The sequence below is a fragment of the Diceros bicornis genome, chromosome 24, assembly GCF_020826845.1.
Source record: "Diceros bicornis minor isolate mBicDic1 chromosome 24, mDicBic1.mat.cur, whole genome shotgun sequence".
NCBI classification, from domain to species: domain Eukaryota; kingdom Metazoa; phylum Chordata; class Mammalia; order Perissodactyla; family Rhinocerotidae; genus Diceros; species Diceros bicornis.
Window position 1 is genome coordinate 49698504 of NC_080763.1, and position 17549 is coordinate 49716052.

A 17549-nucleotide genomic window follows, 5' to 3' on the forward strand; every position below is an offset into this window, starting at 1 on the left:
GCATAAACTCAGCAGGGCAAAGAGAAAAGGAATGACAATCTCTGAGGACAGAAGAGGTCAGCAGGGCCCGGGGCCAAAATCAACAGAATCTCAGGGGCTGGACCCGATGGCCTCCCTCAGCCCCCTGGCCCCAGGCCCAGTCCTCCCCAACAACCCGCTCTGAGGAGTCTGCAAGTTCTGCTTTAATTTCTTACTTAAACCAAGCATTATCTAAAGCTTTTTTTTAAGTAAGATGAATTATTCCTCTCTCTTCATTGTTAGTTTCCAATTTTACTGACATGGATATGTCTGCATGAATGCCACTCTTTACATTTTATTTAGGTCCGATGTACAACCTACTCTAGTAAACACACCATGGGTTTTTGGAAATACATACCTTCTCTACAGGAAATAAAGCTCTTCACATGAGAAGCTCTTAAAGTTAGCCAAAGAGAAAAAGAAAGCTTATGTGACACACCAACTGGGCCTTGAGGCTGTGGCCAACACCAGGTGTACGTGCAGGCCGGAGCACTGCTTGAGCCACGGAGGGTCGGGCTGCCAGCAGGAATAGTTCTAAATTTCTATGCACTAACAACAGAGTCTTAAAACAGGCAAACCCAAAACCAACAAAACTCTGGGTAGAAGTGGACACATCCACGTCACCCTGGGAGACTGTACTGTGCCCTCTCAGTGACAGACAGAACAAGCAGATGCAAAGTCAACGTGCATGGTGAGGAACCTGACCTCAGTACCACTTACCGCAGAGACAACAGCAAGTGCCCAAACGAACCATAACCCACCACAAGCGGGCCGTAAGCAAGCATCAAATTGTCTCAAAAGACTGATATCCTACCACATACGACCTCCGACCTCAGCAGAATCAGGCTTGAAGCAGGAAAAGAGCTAACGACATGGATCATAAACCCACGAGGTCAAAGAAAGAAGCGCAATGGAAATCTAAAAACATATTACAAGCCCACCCCACCCTCATGGTAGTCGGCCGACATGGATGTCGGCCCTGCCGCGAGCAGTTGCTGGCCGCCCCAGCCACAGCGGCAGCAGGAGGGGAGGCAGGTCCTCGAGAGCCAGGAAGGTGCCCAGCGTGCAAGTAAAATGCTCCACGCAGCCCAGCGCACCATTCCAGAGTGCAGGTAAAGACCACACCGAGTCGGGAGGCGCTCTTATATGCTATCACACTCCTGAGAGCGTCCTCATGGACACGTCAGAGGGGTCCCGGCAGAAAGCGTCCCTGCCAGAGCTGACCCCAGCAGACATCATACCTAATGGTGACAGATGGCTGCTATCCCCTGAAATCAGGAACAAGAAAATTAAATAAAGGCTTCTAGGTTGGAAAGTAAAGTAAAGCCATATCTCTCTGCAGATGTCATGATCTCGTGTACAGAAAATCCTCAGGAATTCACTACACAACTATTATAATAAATGAGTTTTGCCAGAGTTGCAGGATATAAGATCAATATACAAATATCTACCATATTTCTATACAATGGCAACAAACAATCAAAATAAAACTAAGAAAGCAATTCCATTTACAACAGCATCAAAAAGAATAAAATACTTAAGAGGAAATTTAACAAAAGAAATGTAAAACTCATACTCTGAAAACCACAAAAATTGTTGAAACAAATTAAAGAAGACCTAAATCAACAGAAAGACAGTCTGTGTCCGAGGATCAGAAGACTTCATCTCGTTAAGATGGCAATACTCCCCAAATTCATCTACAGATTCAATGCAATCCCTATCAGAATCCCAGCTGGCTGCTTTACAGAAATTGACAAGCTGATCCTAAAATTCATATAGAAATTCAAGCGACTCAGAATAGTCAATAAAACAATGTTAAAAATGAAGAACAAAGTTGGAGGATCTCAAAACTCAAAACTTGCTACAAAGCTACAGTAACAGAAACAGTGTGGTCCTTTTTGGACCTGGTCATATTTACGGGCAATTGATTTTCAACAAAGGTGCCAACTGGCTAAACACCATCTCTTCAACAAGCAGTGCTGGGGAAGCTGGAGCTCCACAGCGTGCAGCTGGGCCCTACCTGATACCATATGCAGAACCGACTCAGAGTGGATCGAAACCCAGAAGGAAGAGCTACAGCTGTGAAACTCAGGAGACGACACGAGCACGGATCTCTGTGACTGGACTGGGTTAGGCGTGTTTCTTCGTTACGACACAAAAAAGCACAGCAACCAAGAGAGAAACTGCACGTCATCAAAACTGAAACCTTCTTGCTTCAAAGGACACCTCAAGACAGTGAAAAAACAACCCCAGAATGGTGAAAATGTTCTATATATCGTATAACTGTTAAGACTTATATCTAAAATACATGAATAACTTTTATATTTCAATAATAAGGAGACAAATAACCCAATTAAAACCAGGCCAAGTATTTGAATAGACATTACTCCAATCTGTTGTGGACTGGTACTGTTAAAAAATACAACGAAAATGGCAGTGCAGGTCAAATTGCCATAAATTTGTTCTTTCTGTGCTTATCTCCACTGAGACCAATAACAAACAGGTGAGGGCCCAGCAGGATCCACTGATCTCACCAAGCAGCCCTGGCAGAGACTCTTTGCAGGACACCCAGGAGGGTCCTGATGACCTGGGGAGGGGACTCCAGGGGGTCCTGATGACCTGGGGAGAGAGACTCCAAGGGGGCCTGATGACTGAGGGACGGGGCTCCAGAGGGCCTGATGACCCAGGGGAGGGGTCCTGATGACCTGGGAGAGGGGACTCCAAGGGGGCCTGACGACTGAGGGAGGGGACTCCAGAGGGCCTGATGACCTGGGGGAGGGGACTCCAGGGGGGTCCTGATGACCTGGGAGAGGGGATTCCAGGAGGGTCCTGATGACTTGCAGGAAGGGACTCCAGGGGGTTCCTGATGACTGAGGGAGGGGACTCCAGGGGCGTCCTGATGACCTGGGGAGGGGACTCCAGAAGGGTCCTGATGACCTGGGGGAGGGAACTCCAAGGGGGCCTGATGACTGAGGGAGGGGACTCCAGAGGGCCTGATGACTGGCAAGAGGGGACTCCAGGGGGGTTCCTGACGACCTGGGGGAGAGGACTCCAGGAGGGTCCTAACGACCTGGGGGAGGGGACTCCAGGGGATGCCTGATGACTGAGGGAGGGGTCTCCAGGAGGGTCCTGATGACTGAGCGAGGGGACTCCACAGGGTCCTGATGACCGAGCGAGGGGACTCCACAGGGTCCTGATGTCCGGGGGGAGGGGACTCCAGGAGGGTCCTGATGACCTGGGGAGGGGACTAAACAACTGCGGCCAGAAGTTGCCTGCACTGGGCATAGTGGGTGACAAGGATGCGAGGGTCACTGCAGGCTGCCTGCTCTTCTCCTTGATCCCACAGCCCCATTCCCACCCCCAGAACCCGCCCTTGTCCAGCAGCACCCATGATGGGAAATACCGTTCTGCAGGGTCTGTGCTCTCGACTCCTTTCCCAGGTTCACATGGAAGCCGCCACCCAGGGTTGGGGTTTTGCCAGCACCTAGAAACACAAACCAGGCTGATTAGGCACAACTGGGCAGAGAAAGTCTACCGTGACAGCCCTTTCACTGTACCGGGTAGAGTTTCTGCAGCAAGAACACAGTGGGGTCAGTGCTCACAGCGGGAGGCAGCAGCAAGTGGGGCGCCCCCTGCCATTCACACAGACCGGCAAACCCTCTCAGGGAAGCTCCTCTCCCTCTGGCCTGCCAATGGGGCTGTGGCCTTGACCTGGAGCCATGGCGGGTAGACCACGCCCATCTGTATTCTCTAACCATGTTCCAGACGCGCTCTAAGTCCAGAGTGGACCACAGTCCCATGGTGGCCAGGCGAGAGCATAGCTCGAATCCAAACTACAGCACCGGCCTGGCCTGTCCTGGGTCCCTCACCTCAGCCCTCCACATGCCCCAGGCCAGCCCGTTCACAGGAGTCACACCTGCACAGTGACAATTTGTTAATGCATCCATTTCCCCCTGGGACTGCAGGTTACTGGAGGGCAGGGGCCATGTCCTGTGTGGCCTGGAGCCTCTGCGCCAGCCGGCCTGCAGGAGGTGCTCACGCTTCTATTCACCAGTGTGCCGCCCATCCACAGAGCAGCGGCCCAGGAAGCCCCAGGCCGAAGTGTGACCACAGCCACACCTTTGGGCACTCTGCCTTGGAACTCCCGCCATCTCCAAGCCACCCTAGGAAGTCCCATGCACCCTGCTCTGTAGGGCTCAGGGCTGGGGCTTCTGCCCTGTTACCCTTTGAAAACAGCCAGGTGGGCATCCAGATTGCTCACCAGACTTACAAGGCCCACCCTTGAAGCACCATCTTCAAACAAGTATCACGCTGGAGCGAGGACTCAGGCAGCCGAGCTGGGAAGTGCCACCCGCCCCACAGGCCAGTGCATTTGTCACAACGTACAGACCAAAGGATAGGAGGCCTCTGCAGTTAGGGGACACGACCTTACAACCTCAGCCACATGGGAGAAGGCAAGGGTACAGGGCCCGTCAGAGGGACCGGGACATGTATGAAGACGAGATGGAAATTCAGAGTGACAGGGATCTGGGAACCCAGATCTCTGGAGTCAGGGAAGAGGTCCCCGGGGAAACCATGTGGCCCACGTCCTGGGGCCAGCAAGGACCTCGGGGTCATCCCTGGGCAACCAAACCAGCACAGACAGCACAGAACAAACATGGCCTCCCACTTATTGGTGACTGCAACCAAATCCCAGACCAACACTAGTTGGGGGGCCTCCGCATCCCCCACCACAGTGGCCCCCTTAGGGCTGAGCCCAGAGCTGGGCAGCATCCTCTGCCACCTCCTGTGGTTGCAGAGACCACAGGGCCAGCCCCATTTGGCAGGGAATGAGCACCGCCTACCAGTGGGGACTGGCCCGGAGCCTGCAGCCCTGTCCAGTAGAGTGTAGTGCCCGGGGACAGGTGGTAGGACCTGGAGGTTGCTTTATTGTCTCACTGGGTGTTGGCCTCCTACTGCTGCCCTGACAGGTCACCACAGACTTAGTATCTTCAAGAAGCTGGCCACAGAGGGTGAGGAGGGAGAAGGAAGAGCGCTGTGTCCTCATGGGGCTGGAGAGGGCCAGGCAGGGCACACTGGGGGCCTGGAGAGGGGCCCGGGGAGACCGGCCCACCTGGCCCAGGAATGAGGGGGGCTTCCAACAGCACAGTGTGTTACCTGCAAGCTCTGCCGAAGCCTGACAGGGGCTCACGGAGCTGAGAGCAGGGGTCTGTATCTCCTACCCTCCTGTTTTGGTGGTGATGGCTTTTTTACACTTTAGAATTTTTATATTTGAAATCTTGTAGACACTAGAACCACTGAAGAAGGCACCATCACTCAGTCATCGGACCAGCACCGCCACATCGTGGCCTACTTGTTTCCACTACTCCCCAATTTTTATTTAAGACAAAGAAAAAAATCCCATGTTGGTTTAATTAAAATGGATATGTGCTTTTAATAAATAATTACAATAATATGGCATTAGAAAAAGGACAATGACATGGTACAAACCCCCTGAAGTCCCACCTTCCAAGAACAAGGATACTGGTGGCCTTCCTCCCAGCCACCTCTCCCTGCTTAGACACAGACGGAGGGCGGCCAGGACAGATCACAGAGGGATGCTGTGCTGAATAAGAGTGCAGACTTCCACGCCAGCCCTGGTGGCCTAGCGGTTCAAGTTTGGTGCGCTCCACTTCAGCGGCCCGGGGTTCACTTCCTGGTCACGGAACCACACTGCCTGCCTGCCAGTCGCCATGCCGTGGCGGTGGCTCACACAGAAGAACTAGAATGACTTACAACTAGGATATACAACTGTGTACTGGGGCTTTGGGGAGAAAAAAGAAGAAACAAGAGTGGAGACTTCCATCTTCATCGAGTGTTAAATGCAATCTCCACACTCCTCAACCCGCTCCAATGCAGCTTCCACGCCCAGCACTGCCTCCAAGCCGCCCCCACAGCCCCCTGCCCCTGCCACCTCTGCCCTCCAGCCCCATCACTCTCCCCTGCACCCTCTGGGACCTCTGTTTCCTGTTTCTGTGCTGTCCCTCTCTATCTCCCCAACACCCTACTCACCCCTCCTGGGGCCACTCCAGCTACATCTGCTCTGGAAGCCATCTCCTGACTCCTGCTCCTCCCATGCACACACACGTGCACACATCACATACACACATGCATACATCACATACACACATGCATACAGGTACACTCACACTCACGTGCACACATGCATGCACACACACGCTCACACAGACACGCACACCCGCCCTGTATTCTCCGAGCTCCCTGTGCGTAGCCTCAGTTCGTCATGTGCTCCCAGGAGAAACAGGGACCTTCTCACCTGTCCCCTCCACAGACCAAGCTCTCTGCCACAAGGCCGGAGCCTCACTGGGTCCAGCCAGCTGGGGGATGGGAGAGTCAAACCCTGCTTGCTGAACTGATACAGATTCCTGACTCGACAAACACCACCCGCTGGGGATGTGGTTACAAAAGACAAAATGTGGAAAGCACTGGTGGATGGTATGACAAGTGCTTACTCAGCAAATCTCAGTCTGCTAAGACCACGGGGCTGGGGGTCCCCTGAAGTGTGAAAGAAGAAAGCTTGGGTATTACCTCTGGCCAAAACTGCCAACGGACGATATCCTTGCCCCTCAGATGCCCTTCATACTACTTCCGCTACTTCTAAAAACCTTTGCTATTTTCTATAACAAGATCCTGTAACAAAAACAATACAAGTGCAACTGATAAGTAGAAGGTGCCGTTTTTGCTGGGACGGCAGGGCCAAGACCGCCCCCTGGTGGACAGTGGGGGAGGGACTCACAATCCCACTCCCAGTGGTGCCCAGGGGCTGTGACTGCAAGAGCAAGAAGCACAAAGGCCTGGCACCAGAGAACAGGGGGACAGCGTCGCATCTCAGCCACTCTGAGCATCACAAAGCCAGCAACACCAACACCCCAAGACCAGAAGGGGAAAGGCGGGCCAGAGGAGGACGCCCCATGCACAGCACCATCCTCGTCTCACAGATTCCTCCAACGTGGGCAAGCAAAAACCTTAACAATTTTGAATTAGCTGTAACTAAAGTGAGCGGTGTCTGTCACTGCTGTGAAACTCCTTCTAAGGGGAAACGCCCGCACAAGGTCCAACTGAGCGGTTCCAGGACAGAACAGGAACTCAGTGGTCTGCAGCCTGGGCCCGCTCGTGGACAAAAGTCCCTCCAAGCATCTGAAAGACACTCGACAAGACCACAGGAAGTCCCCGAGTACTGAGGACACACACCTCTCTCCGTTGATGAATAAACAGCTAAACAGTGGCAGCAGCTTAAACTTCTTCCAACCAGACACAGCCTGTTTTGTAATGATTAAAATTCTGGCTATAGACATCACGCAGCATGGAGCATGGTAGGTGAAAAAAGCAGAAATGACATTAGACAAAGGGTCCCCTCTCACCCAATTGCCTCCAGAACAGGATTCAGCCCATGTTTCCTGAGAGCAGGTCCCTTCCACCAGAAACTCAATGGGGCTCTGAGTGGCCACAGGATAGAAACAGACGCAGAACCCCCGCGCCAGAGCTGTGCCTGGAGAGCCCCCAAGGGCGGAGGGCAGAGGGAGCTCCCCAGCCAACAGGAGCGGCTCCACCTCCTGGGCACCCCCCTCCAGGGCTGGGGCAGCAAACCTTTCTGATCGTACTGGGGGGTTCACCCATCACGAATGTGTCGAAAGGACTTCATTACTCATAACTGTGAGAACACCAGCGCTTACAGACGCCTTGACTTAAAAGACGAAGTTTGCAGTGTTGAAAAGTTGTGATTATTGAAACCACGGGAACGCTCCCCAGGAGAGGGAGGGAAGGACGCCGAGGAAGCAGGAGCCACGGTTGCTTGGTTGCCTGGTGCTGGAGCTCCTTCTGCCTCCAGGCTACACCCCAGGGGAGTGGCCCGCAGGAGTGCTGGGGGACACCCAGAGGAAAGCACTGCTGTCCTTGAGGACCTCAGCACGGACACATGCACAGGATGCTAAAGTGGGCCTGTCACACAGAGCTGACCCTCTGAGCCCTGCTGGGAAGCCCTGCTCTGCCCCATGTTCCCTGACACACATGGGGCAAGCCCCTTCCCCAGGGAGCCGCAGGACCCTTCCCGAGGACCCCGCCGAGGCCCCAGCAGTTCCAGCCCCGCCCACTGCCTTGCCATTCTACACCAGGCTGCCTGGAGTCTTCACACACCCCTCCCTTCTCTCCACCAGTCGCCCTTCCCTCCCCTGTGCCCACCCCCTCACCAGATACCCACCAGCTGAAGGACTCAGACCAGGTGTCCCCAGCACTGCCCTTGCCAATACCACTCAGCAAGGTGCCGTCTGTGTGTCTAGCCCAGGACACTGGACTCACACTTCGCTGGTCTGCAAACATCTTCCAGGCAACCAAGGGGGACCAGTGGTTCTTCCACCTCTGGACCCCAGGCGTGGAGCACAGTGGATGCTCACTCAGAAAGGCCCCCGGACGCCGGAGCACTGGGGTAGTTTCCAGAAGCCCTCGGTGGTCAGCAGCCCTCGGTGGGAGGGCCTCTGGCCACATCGCCCTGATGTCTAATTTACATATTCTGGAGTAAACTGCTGAGCCACCTGTCCATGCTCCGTTCTCAAAAAATAAGCAGGAACACTTAGGAAAGAGTTTCTGGCCCTGCGACCCAGAAAAGGGCAACTCAGAGAGCTCAGCTTCCAGCACGAGATTGGAGCAAAGGAAGAGCTGAGAAGTGCTGGCTAGGCACACACTCCTGTGCCAGGGAGACTGAGAGCAACCAAGGCAGACAGCCTGGTACCATCGCTGCTGTGACGGGCGAGAGAGGAGGCCAGGAGTCTGGGAGAGCCCTACCTGGGGGATGGAGGGGCTGCCCTCTCCCCTCTCTGTCCCCCTCTCTGCCCAGGCGCTGCCTCTCTGGGTCCCCCAGGGGCTAAGAACCCATGATCCTTGCAATGCTTCCCTGCAGGCCCTCCAGAGAGCGGGCCCACAGGACAGAGCCAGCCCAGGCTGGAGAGGTGTCTTTGTATGACCTTTAAATCACACTACCAAACAGTGCCCAGCACTGAGGCTGTGCTCACAAGGCTGTGCAATCTACCTTGCCGCACATGGGTGGGAGCACATCTCTCACATCTGGGACTCTCCGGCGTCCATCTGCTCTGCACCCGCTTCCCCGTCTGCAGTGAGGACAGGCACTGTCCTCGGGTCAAGCAGTGCCCTCAGCACAGCGCCTTCCCATGGAAAACCCAAAGTGTCAGCTACTACGACTGCTCGTTCTTACAGTTGTGGTTACTCTCTTCACAACAGGCATCAAACAAAGTGTTGGATAACTCGAGGGGGCAGTTTGGCAACACGTGACAAAGCCAAAAACACAGCACCACAGAGCCTGAGCCCCAGCAGTCCCAGGAAGTCACCCTTGGGAAGTTGCCCAGGAAGAACACAAAGACGTGCTGTGCATAAGAGATGACGGGGAGAGAGGAACAGGAGAGAAAATCAATGAAACCCAAAGCTGGTTCTCTGAAAAGATCAATAAAATGATAAACTTCTAGCAAGAAAGACAAAGGGAAAAAGACAGAAGACACAAAACACCAATATCTGAAAGGAAAAAGGGGAAGCACTACAGACCCTGCAGACATCAAAAGACTCCTAAGGGAATAGTACCAACTCTACTGCATAAATTCAACAACTTAGATCAAATGGACCAAACCCTAAAACCACAAACTTACCCAAGGTGAAAGATAATCTACAACATAACCATAACCTACAACTATAAAGAAACTGAATCTGTAGTTAAAAACCTTCTGAAAAAGAAACCTCCAGGCCCAGATGGCTACACTGGTGAATTCTACCAAACATTCAAGGAAGAGATAACACCAATTCTACACAATCTCCTCCAGGAAAGAGAGAGAAGGGAACATTTCCCAACTCATTCCAGGAGGCACTTTACCTTGATATCGAAACCAGACAAAGGCATTATAAGAAAACTATAGACCAATATTCCACATGAACATAAACATAAAAGTCCTCAACAAGATATTAGCAAATCCAATCCAGCAACGCATGCACAGAGCAAAACCCCATGACCAAGTGGGCTTACCAGGAATGCAAGGCAGGTTCAACGTTCAAAAATCAGCCACACTGACAGACTAAGGGAGAAAAACACATGATTGTATCAGTGGATACAGAAAAACCATACTACAAAGTTCAACATCCAGCATGATAAAAACTCTCAGCAAACTAGGAGTAGAAAGGGAATTTCCACAACTTTATTGATAAAGAACAGGTATTAAAAACCCTATAGCTAACATCATACTGAGCTGGAAGAGACTGCTTCTCCCTAAGATTGGGAAGAAGGCAAGCATGTCCGCTCTAAGGCAACAAAGAGAAACAAAAGGAAGAAATGAAACAGCCCCTACTTGTAGCCAACGTGCTTGTCTACACAGAAAATCCCAAGGAATCTATTAAAAAAACTCCTAGAACTAGTAAGTAAGTTTAGCAAAGTCACAGGAAACAGGCCAACAACAGAACCCAACCATGTTTCTATATACTAGCAATGACCAATTGAAAACTGAATTTAAAAAAAATACCATTTACAAAAGCTCTCTTTGGATCTTAGGCATACATCTAAAAAAATGCATAGGAGCTATATGCTGAAAACTACCGAATGCTGATGAAAGACATCAAAGAAAACCTAAATGAACGGAGAGACATATTGTGTTCACGGACTGAAAGACACAATGTAGTAAAAATGTTAACTACCCCCAAATTTATCAAGAGATTTAATATAATTCCAATCAAACCACAGCAGGAATTTTTGTAAATATACACAAACTTATTCTAAAATTGAATGGAAAGGGAAAGGAACTACAATAGTTAATTCTGAAAAGGAAGAAAAACACTGGAGGACTCACAGTATCCGATTTCAAGACTTACTACGAATGTCCAGTAGACAAGACAGTGTGGTGTAGACAAGGGAATTGGCCCTCTGATCAACGAGACAGAACAGGAGGCCCAGGAACAGACCTACCAAACATGGCCCAGGGATCTTTGCCAAAGGGGCAAACACAATTCCATAAAAGACAGCCTGTCAACAAATGGTGCTGAGACTCTGGACACCCACATGCACAAAATGAACCTCAACCTGCACAGCACACCTCATGGAAAACTTAAACTCAAGATGGTCATAGATCGAAATGTAAGATATAAAAAAATAAAACTTTTAGAAGAAAAACATTGTGACTTAGGGTGAGAAGATTTCCTAGACATGACATAAAAAGTACAATCCATGGTGGGCCAGCCCTGGTGGCCTAGCGGTTAAGTTCAGTGTTCTGCTTCGACAGCCAGGGTTCAGTTCCCGGGCGCGGACCTACACTGCTCTGTTAGCAGCCATGCTGTGCTGGCCAGGCTCCCATAGTAAAAAAAAAAAAAATAGAGTAAGATTGTCATGGATGTTAGCTCAGGGCAAATCTTCCTCAGGCAAAAAAAAAAAAAAAAAGGGCAATCTATGAAAAAAATTGATAAATTGGACTGCATCAAACTTTAAAACTTTTAATCAAAATTTTAAACTTTTGCTCTGTGAATCACATATCCAACAAAAGACTTGTAACTAGAATATTTAAACAACACTCAAAACTCAACAGTAAGAAAACAAACAACCTGAATAAAAAATGAGCAAAAGACTCAAACAGACATTTCAGCAAAGAAAGAGGACTGAGGGACTGCAAATAAACATTAAAGCTGTTGAACATCACTAGGCAGTAGGGAGACGCAAATTAACACCGAGATGAGGCCCCGTGGACAGCCACTAGAATGATAAACAAAAAACACTGACGCCACCAACTGCTGAAAGATGTGCAGCAACCAGTGAGAATGCAAAATGGCACAGCCATACTGACAACCAGTTTGACAGTTTCTTATGAAATTAAACATACAGCTACCATACGACCCAGCAACCCCACTCCTGGGTAACCACCCTAGAGAAACGAAAGCTTAGGTTCACATAAGAAGCTATACACGATGCTCTTAGCACCTCTATTCATAATCACCCTAAACTGACAAAACTCTGAAGTATCCTTCAACAAATCGTGGTTCACCCACATGATGGATGGACCACTACTCAGCCACAGGATGAACCAACACTCAGCCACAGGATGAAACACTACTCATCCACAGATGGACCAGCACTCAGCCACAGGACGGACCAGTACCGATACTCGCAACACCCTGAGCGAATCTCAAGAGGCCCTGGGCTTAGGGAAACACAACTCCCAAAGGCAGTAGTGTGATTCCATCTATTGGACGTTCCTGAAAAACAAAACCGTAGAGCGGAGAGCAGACCCGGCCGCCGGGGTAGGGTGGGGAGAGGGGGACAGTGAAGGGACAGCCCGCGGGAGACGCGGGGCCGCGGAACTCCCCTTGTCCTCACCGTGTGCTCACTGGACGCCACGTGAGGCCCGGCTCACCGTCGCCCCCTCGTAGCGCGGGCGGGGTCCCGGCCGGGCCGCCCCGCACGCATCGCGCCGCTCCTCTCCGAACCCCGAGTCAGGTCCACGCCGAGCCCCAGCCTCCCGCCCTCACCGCCGCCGCCCGGCGCCTGCCTCCGCTCCCCCGCCCGCCCGCGCGGACCCACCGTCCAGCGACACGAACTGGCCCACGGCCGACGAGCCGCCACCGCTGTTCTCCACGAACTGCACCTCGGACACGATGATGTTGTCCTCGAGCACCGAGCCGCAGCCCGTGCACACCGCGTCGCCGCGCGCCGCGTCCAGCTCGATGTCCGTGCCGCCGCAACCGCGGCACACGCGGCCCGTCATGCCGGCGGCTCCGGGCGCGGGCTCGTCCGCCCGCCGGTTCCCCGGTTCCCGGCCCGGGTCCACACGTCTGCTGGTCAGCCGGCCCGCCCGCGCGTCCGCCGGGCCCGCCCGCAGCCCTGTCCGCGTCGCCCAGGCTCTCGCGAGACCGCCGCCGCCGCTCAGCCCGCCGATTCGCAGCAGCAGATTCGCACCGCGCGCTGGGGTCGCGCCGCTCGCAACGGCTGCGCCCGTAGGACCGGGACGGACACCAGGGCCGCGGCGGTGACCCGAGGACTCGAACCTGCGACCCCTTGGCCTGGGCGCAGCCACCGAGCCTCGGAACAAAAAACACCCAGGCCTTGCAGACTGCTCGCTAGCGTCCGGAGGAGGGTTCGGGTGGCCGGCGCGGGCGGGGCCGAGAGTTGTGGGTGGGGTCTGGGGGGGGACGCCTGGGGCTGTGGGCGGGGCCTGCTGACGGGAACCGGGCGTGGTGGGCGGGGCCTGGGAGCAAGAGCTATAGCGGGGCGGGGCGGGGCGGGGGGCGGGACCAGGAGCTGTAACGGGATATCTGGCGCCGGGCCTGAGACCGATCAGGAGCTGTGGGCGGGGCCTAGGGCGGGCCCTGGGACAGGACCAGGAGCTGTGAACCGGGTCTGGGGCGGGAGCAAGAGCTGTGGGCGGGGGTCGGGGTGAGGGTGGCCTGGGGCCGGGTCTGAGAAGCGGAGCTCAGGGGCCAGGCGGCGGGTCGAAGGCGGAGACCCCGGCCCGGGGGCCTTTGCCTGACGGTGCCGGGACACCTCCCTGCGACCCCTGTCCCCTGTTGTCTGTCCGCCTGAGACTCCCCACGTCCTGACAGTTACTTGTGCCACCTGTAGTTATCCGTGACAGTCACGTTTCTGTGTCCCCCCAGCCACGCGCACCTTCAAGTATCTGCAGTTGCCATTCACAGCCGCAACACCCATGACATCCCTGAGAATAAGACTAAAAAGAAATGGGCAAGACTACATTTTTTTAAAACTCTAAACCTTAACTGTAGGACGTAACAGGAGCTCAAACTAAATCAGAAAATGTCCCACTCCCGCTTAGAAGCAAAGTTGTAAATACTCTTCACGAGTCAGTTTGTTAAATCGATTTAATCCCAATCAAAACGTCAACGAGATTTTCAAATAACTTGATAAGCTGATCCTAAAGTCATCTGGAAAAGATAATCCACAAGAACAGTCAAGAAAATTCTACAAGAAAAAACTCAAGGAGAGGAAAATTGCCCTTCTGTACATAAAAATATTATATCAAATTACAGCCATTAAAACCACGTGGTATTTGACAGGGACAGACAAATGGACAAATGGAATAAAACCAGGAGTCCAGAAACAAACCCAAGTATACTTGGAAATTTAGGGGCCTCAAATCATTGAAGAAAAGATAGACTCTCCAATGGTGTTGGGATTTCCATTTAGAGGAGGAAAAGGGTAAATTGAATCCCAATGTCACGCTGTTCTAAAAATAAATTACAAGTGGCATTAAGAGCTAAAAGTAAAAACAAAACTGCAAGACTCCTGAAATCGAATACAAGAGGACGTGGTAAATCTCCAGTAGAAAGCTGTCATGAGTGGGAGGGCGGCTGGCATCTGAGCCCCTTCCTCAGTGTGCATCCTCCATCCTCTCCAGCACCAGTGCCTTGTCCAGCCTCCCTCACCACAGGATGGGGGCAAGCAAGCCAGTGAAGCTGGAAAACAGTGCATGGATGGGTCATGATGACATGCAAAGCAGAAGGACCTGTCTGCTTTGAAAAGCCTAAACTAGTGGCTTTTCAATTTTTTAATAAAATTTCAAGCATACCTAAGAGTAGAGAGAAAATGGGAAAAGACTTAAGGAGCAATCACTCAGCCACACCAAAGTTTAGCATTTTCACATATTTGCTGTTTGGTTCATTTCTCTTTGTTTTCTTTGCCTTGTTTTGATTTGTAGGTCTGGGTTGTGAAGAACACAGCCCCTGAGTCCCCCAGAGTCCATTCCCCTCCCTTACTACTCAGAGGTAACCACTACCCAGGCCTGGGTCATCATCAATGCCAAGCAAGTTTTTATACTATCCATGAACAATGGACACTATGGTTTCACACGTTTGAAAATTGTACATAAACGACCTCATACCTAACTTTCCGCAACTTGCTTTCCTTTCTCATCAATGTTTCTGAGACCTATTTACATTGAGACATTCCTTTTCCTTGGGAGAACAGAGCTGAATTTTTTTTAATCAGTCTCGTGCTGAGGAAATCGAGGTTGCTGTGGTGACAATCCCTGTCTGTGCGCCCCTACTCCTCACTCTCCACGCGCCCTGCACATGTCGATGTTCCCTGGGGAAGACTCTGGGGGCATCCCTGCGGTGCCGAGCACGGCGTACCCTCAACATAACTGCATATTGACAAATTGATCTCCAAAATTATTCTATGAAGTTACAGTCCTACAGTCCAATATTGCTCCATATTTTGGCCAACTTTTGGTGCATAACAAATTACCACAAAACTTAGCTTAAAATGACAAATATTTATGTCAACTAGATTTATGTCAACTAGCCTGTTATTTTACCTCAAAATGAGTTTATTTTAGAATAGCCAAAACAATCACAATTTGGGATGTGTGTGCTATGGCAAACCATAGGCAAATCCAGCAAACAAAGTAGGGGAGTTGCTTTTATAGAGAAAAAGGGGGAGCAGGGCGGGGCCTGTAGAGGAAAGTCCATTGGGGGAAAGTAGCAGTTTAGGGCAGCAGTGGCTTCTCATTGGCTGAGCTGTGGGGTTTCTCATTGGGGGAGCTGCAGTGTTTCTCATTGGCTGGTGTGTTGCCAGGTGAGGAGAGAAATCTTCCTTCAGTAGTAGAGTAGTTTTACAACCTGTCTGAGATGCAAGCCTCAGTCTCTTTCTGTTTGGTGTAATTGACGTCATGTGATCCGCTGTGAGAGCCCCCCCCGCCCCCCCACAGGCCGTTGGAATCTAGTTTTGTTGAGGTTTCTTTTATTAATTTCGCGTGTATGATCCTGCAGTTTCTGAGTGTCAGGATGTGGGAGAGGCTTAGGGATGGTTCTGACTCACGGTCTCTGGGAGCTGCAATTCATGGGCCAGGGCTGCAGTCCTCTGAAGACCTGAGTGGACCTGGAGGGTTGAATGGCTGTGGTGTGGCCTGGACTCCCCAGCAGTGGGCCTCCCACTGCGCTGCGGGACTGTCCTCCCTGCCTGGTGGCAGGCTGCCCCACAGCAATGAGCAAGAGCCAGGTAGATGGGCTTTGATGATGACCACTCACTCCCCCAGCTCCATGTGTAAGTCCAGCCACACTTCCTCCTTCTTGGAGGAGGAAGACTGGAAACACGTGCTGAAAGCACACACACCGCACACACGAGTGCACACGCTGGACGTCCATCTGGGGCAGGCGCTCAGACCAGGAGAGCGGCCTCAGGCCGGAGCAGACCAGCGCGGGCCCCACGCCACGGGGACAGATGCTGGAGATGCAGCCCCGAGAGTGTGTCACCGCCACAGAGGGTAAATGGTCAGAGAACCAGGCGGCCGCGAAGAGACGAGCACTGTGGCTCTCTCCCTGCCACCTGCCATGGATGTAGAGAAAGGGGAGGCTGACCACGTGTGCAATGGGGCTCCCACCCAGAGTAAGAGCGGCGGGCCTTCAGCCCCCACACTCTAGGACAGCTGCCCGCTCTCCAAGACCCCCGCAGTCCAGGCGGGACGGGGCTGGACCCCGGCGGCCTCCTTGCGGGGCGTTCTGGGAGCAGAAGGCTGTTCTCCCCCTCCCGCGGGAGGGGAGTGGGCATCGTCCAGCTGGCGCCTGTGACGGGGAGCGCCGGGGGCGGGGGGGCGGGGGCCTGGAGATGGGGCGCGGAGGAGGGGGCCTCCCTCTCAGCCTGGCCAGGGGCTGACCGCTCTGCGGACGCCCACAGGGCCGAGCGGTGCTGCCCTCGGGGTGAGGGCGGTGAGAGAGGGCGTGGGGAGCTGGACATGAGGCCCAGCGTGGGGCGCACAAGGGACACTGCAGCCTGGCCGCTGCCCTGGGAGGTGGGGGCGCTGGGGGAGCAGCGGGCGGCTGGAGACGGGAGGGGCCGGCAGGAGCGGCGCACTGCGGGACGCAGATACAGAGTTCTAGGCAGGCGGTCATTTTCCTTCAGCACATTCCAGGTCGTTCTACTGTCTTCTTGCTCCCATCATTTCTGTTGAAAAAGTCTGCTTTGAATCTTTGTGTTGCACTTTAAAGATAATGTACCATTTTTTTTCCGGATGCCTTTAAAATTTTTATTGTCAGCAGTTTTACTACGATGTTCCTAGGTGTATTTTCTTTGTATTTATGCTAATTAAAATTCATAGAGCTTCTTGAATCCATGTCTTTTTGTCTCTATGTACGTGTACATGTACATGTACAAAATTTCCTTATGTCCTGAGTCCACTGACTGAATAACACCTTACCCTCGGTGTTTTTTTTTAATTCTTGGCCAAAATTGTTCAAATACTGCTTCTGGGCCGTACTCTCTCATGCCTTTCTTTCTGGGATTCCAATTACAGCTCTGTTGGATTTTGACTAGGTCCTGTATGCTTCATACTCTGCTCTGTATTTTTACTCCCTTTTCCCTTCATGCTTCAATCTGGGGATTTTCTGTTTACCTAGTTTCCCTTTCCCTAATCCTCTCTTCTGCTGTGTGTAACCTGCTTTTAAAACCATCTATTCAATTGTTGAGTTCAGTTATTTTATATTTCTCT

At 52.3% G+C, this 17549-nt stretch overlaps 1 protein-coding gene across 7 annotated transcripts in view; it reads right to left on the bottom strand.

Annotated features, from left to right (window-relative positions):
- The window catches only part of BRF1 (BRF1 RNA polymerase III transcription initiation factor subunit), a 69987-nt gene extending 56825 nt beyond the window's left edge, over nucleotides 1-13162 (bottom strand). For 4 of the 7 annotated variants that reach the window (XM_058567876.1, XM_058567873.1, XM_058567872.1 and 1 more), the window contains exons 1-2: nucleotides 12632-12889; nucleotides 3422-3502 (exon numbers count right to left, since the gene is read on the bottom strand). In XM_058567876.1, coding sequence (XP_058423859.1) covers nucleotides 3422-3502; nucleotides 12632-12815 — 265 coding nt within the window. In that variant the 5' untranslated portion in view covers nucleotides 12816-12889. Of the gene's footprint in view, nucleotides 1-2038; nucleotides 2229-3362; nucleotides 3503-12631 lie in introns of those variants that run through there. The other 3 variants (XM_058567879.1, XM_058567877.1, XM_058567875.1) reach the window with 3 other exon arrangements.
- Between the last annotated feature and the right edge of the window lie 4387 nt (nucleotides 13163-17549).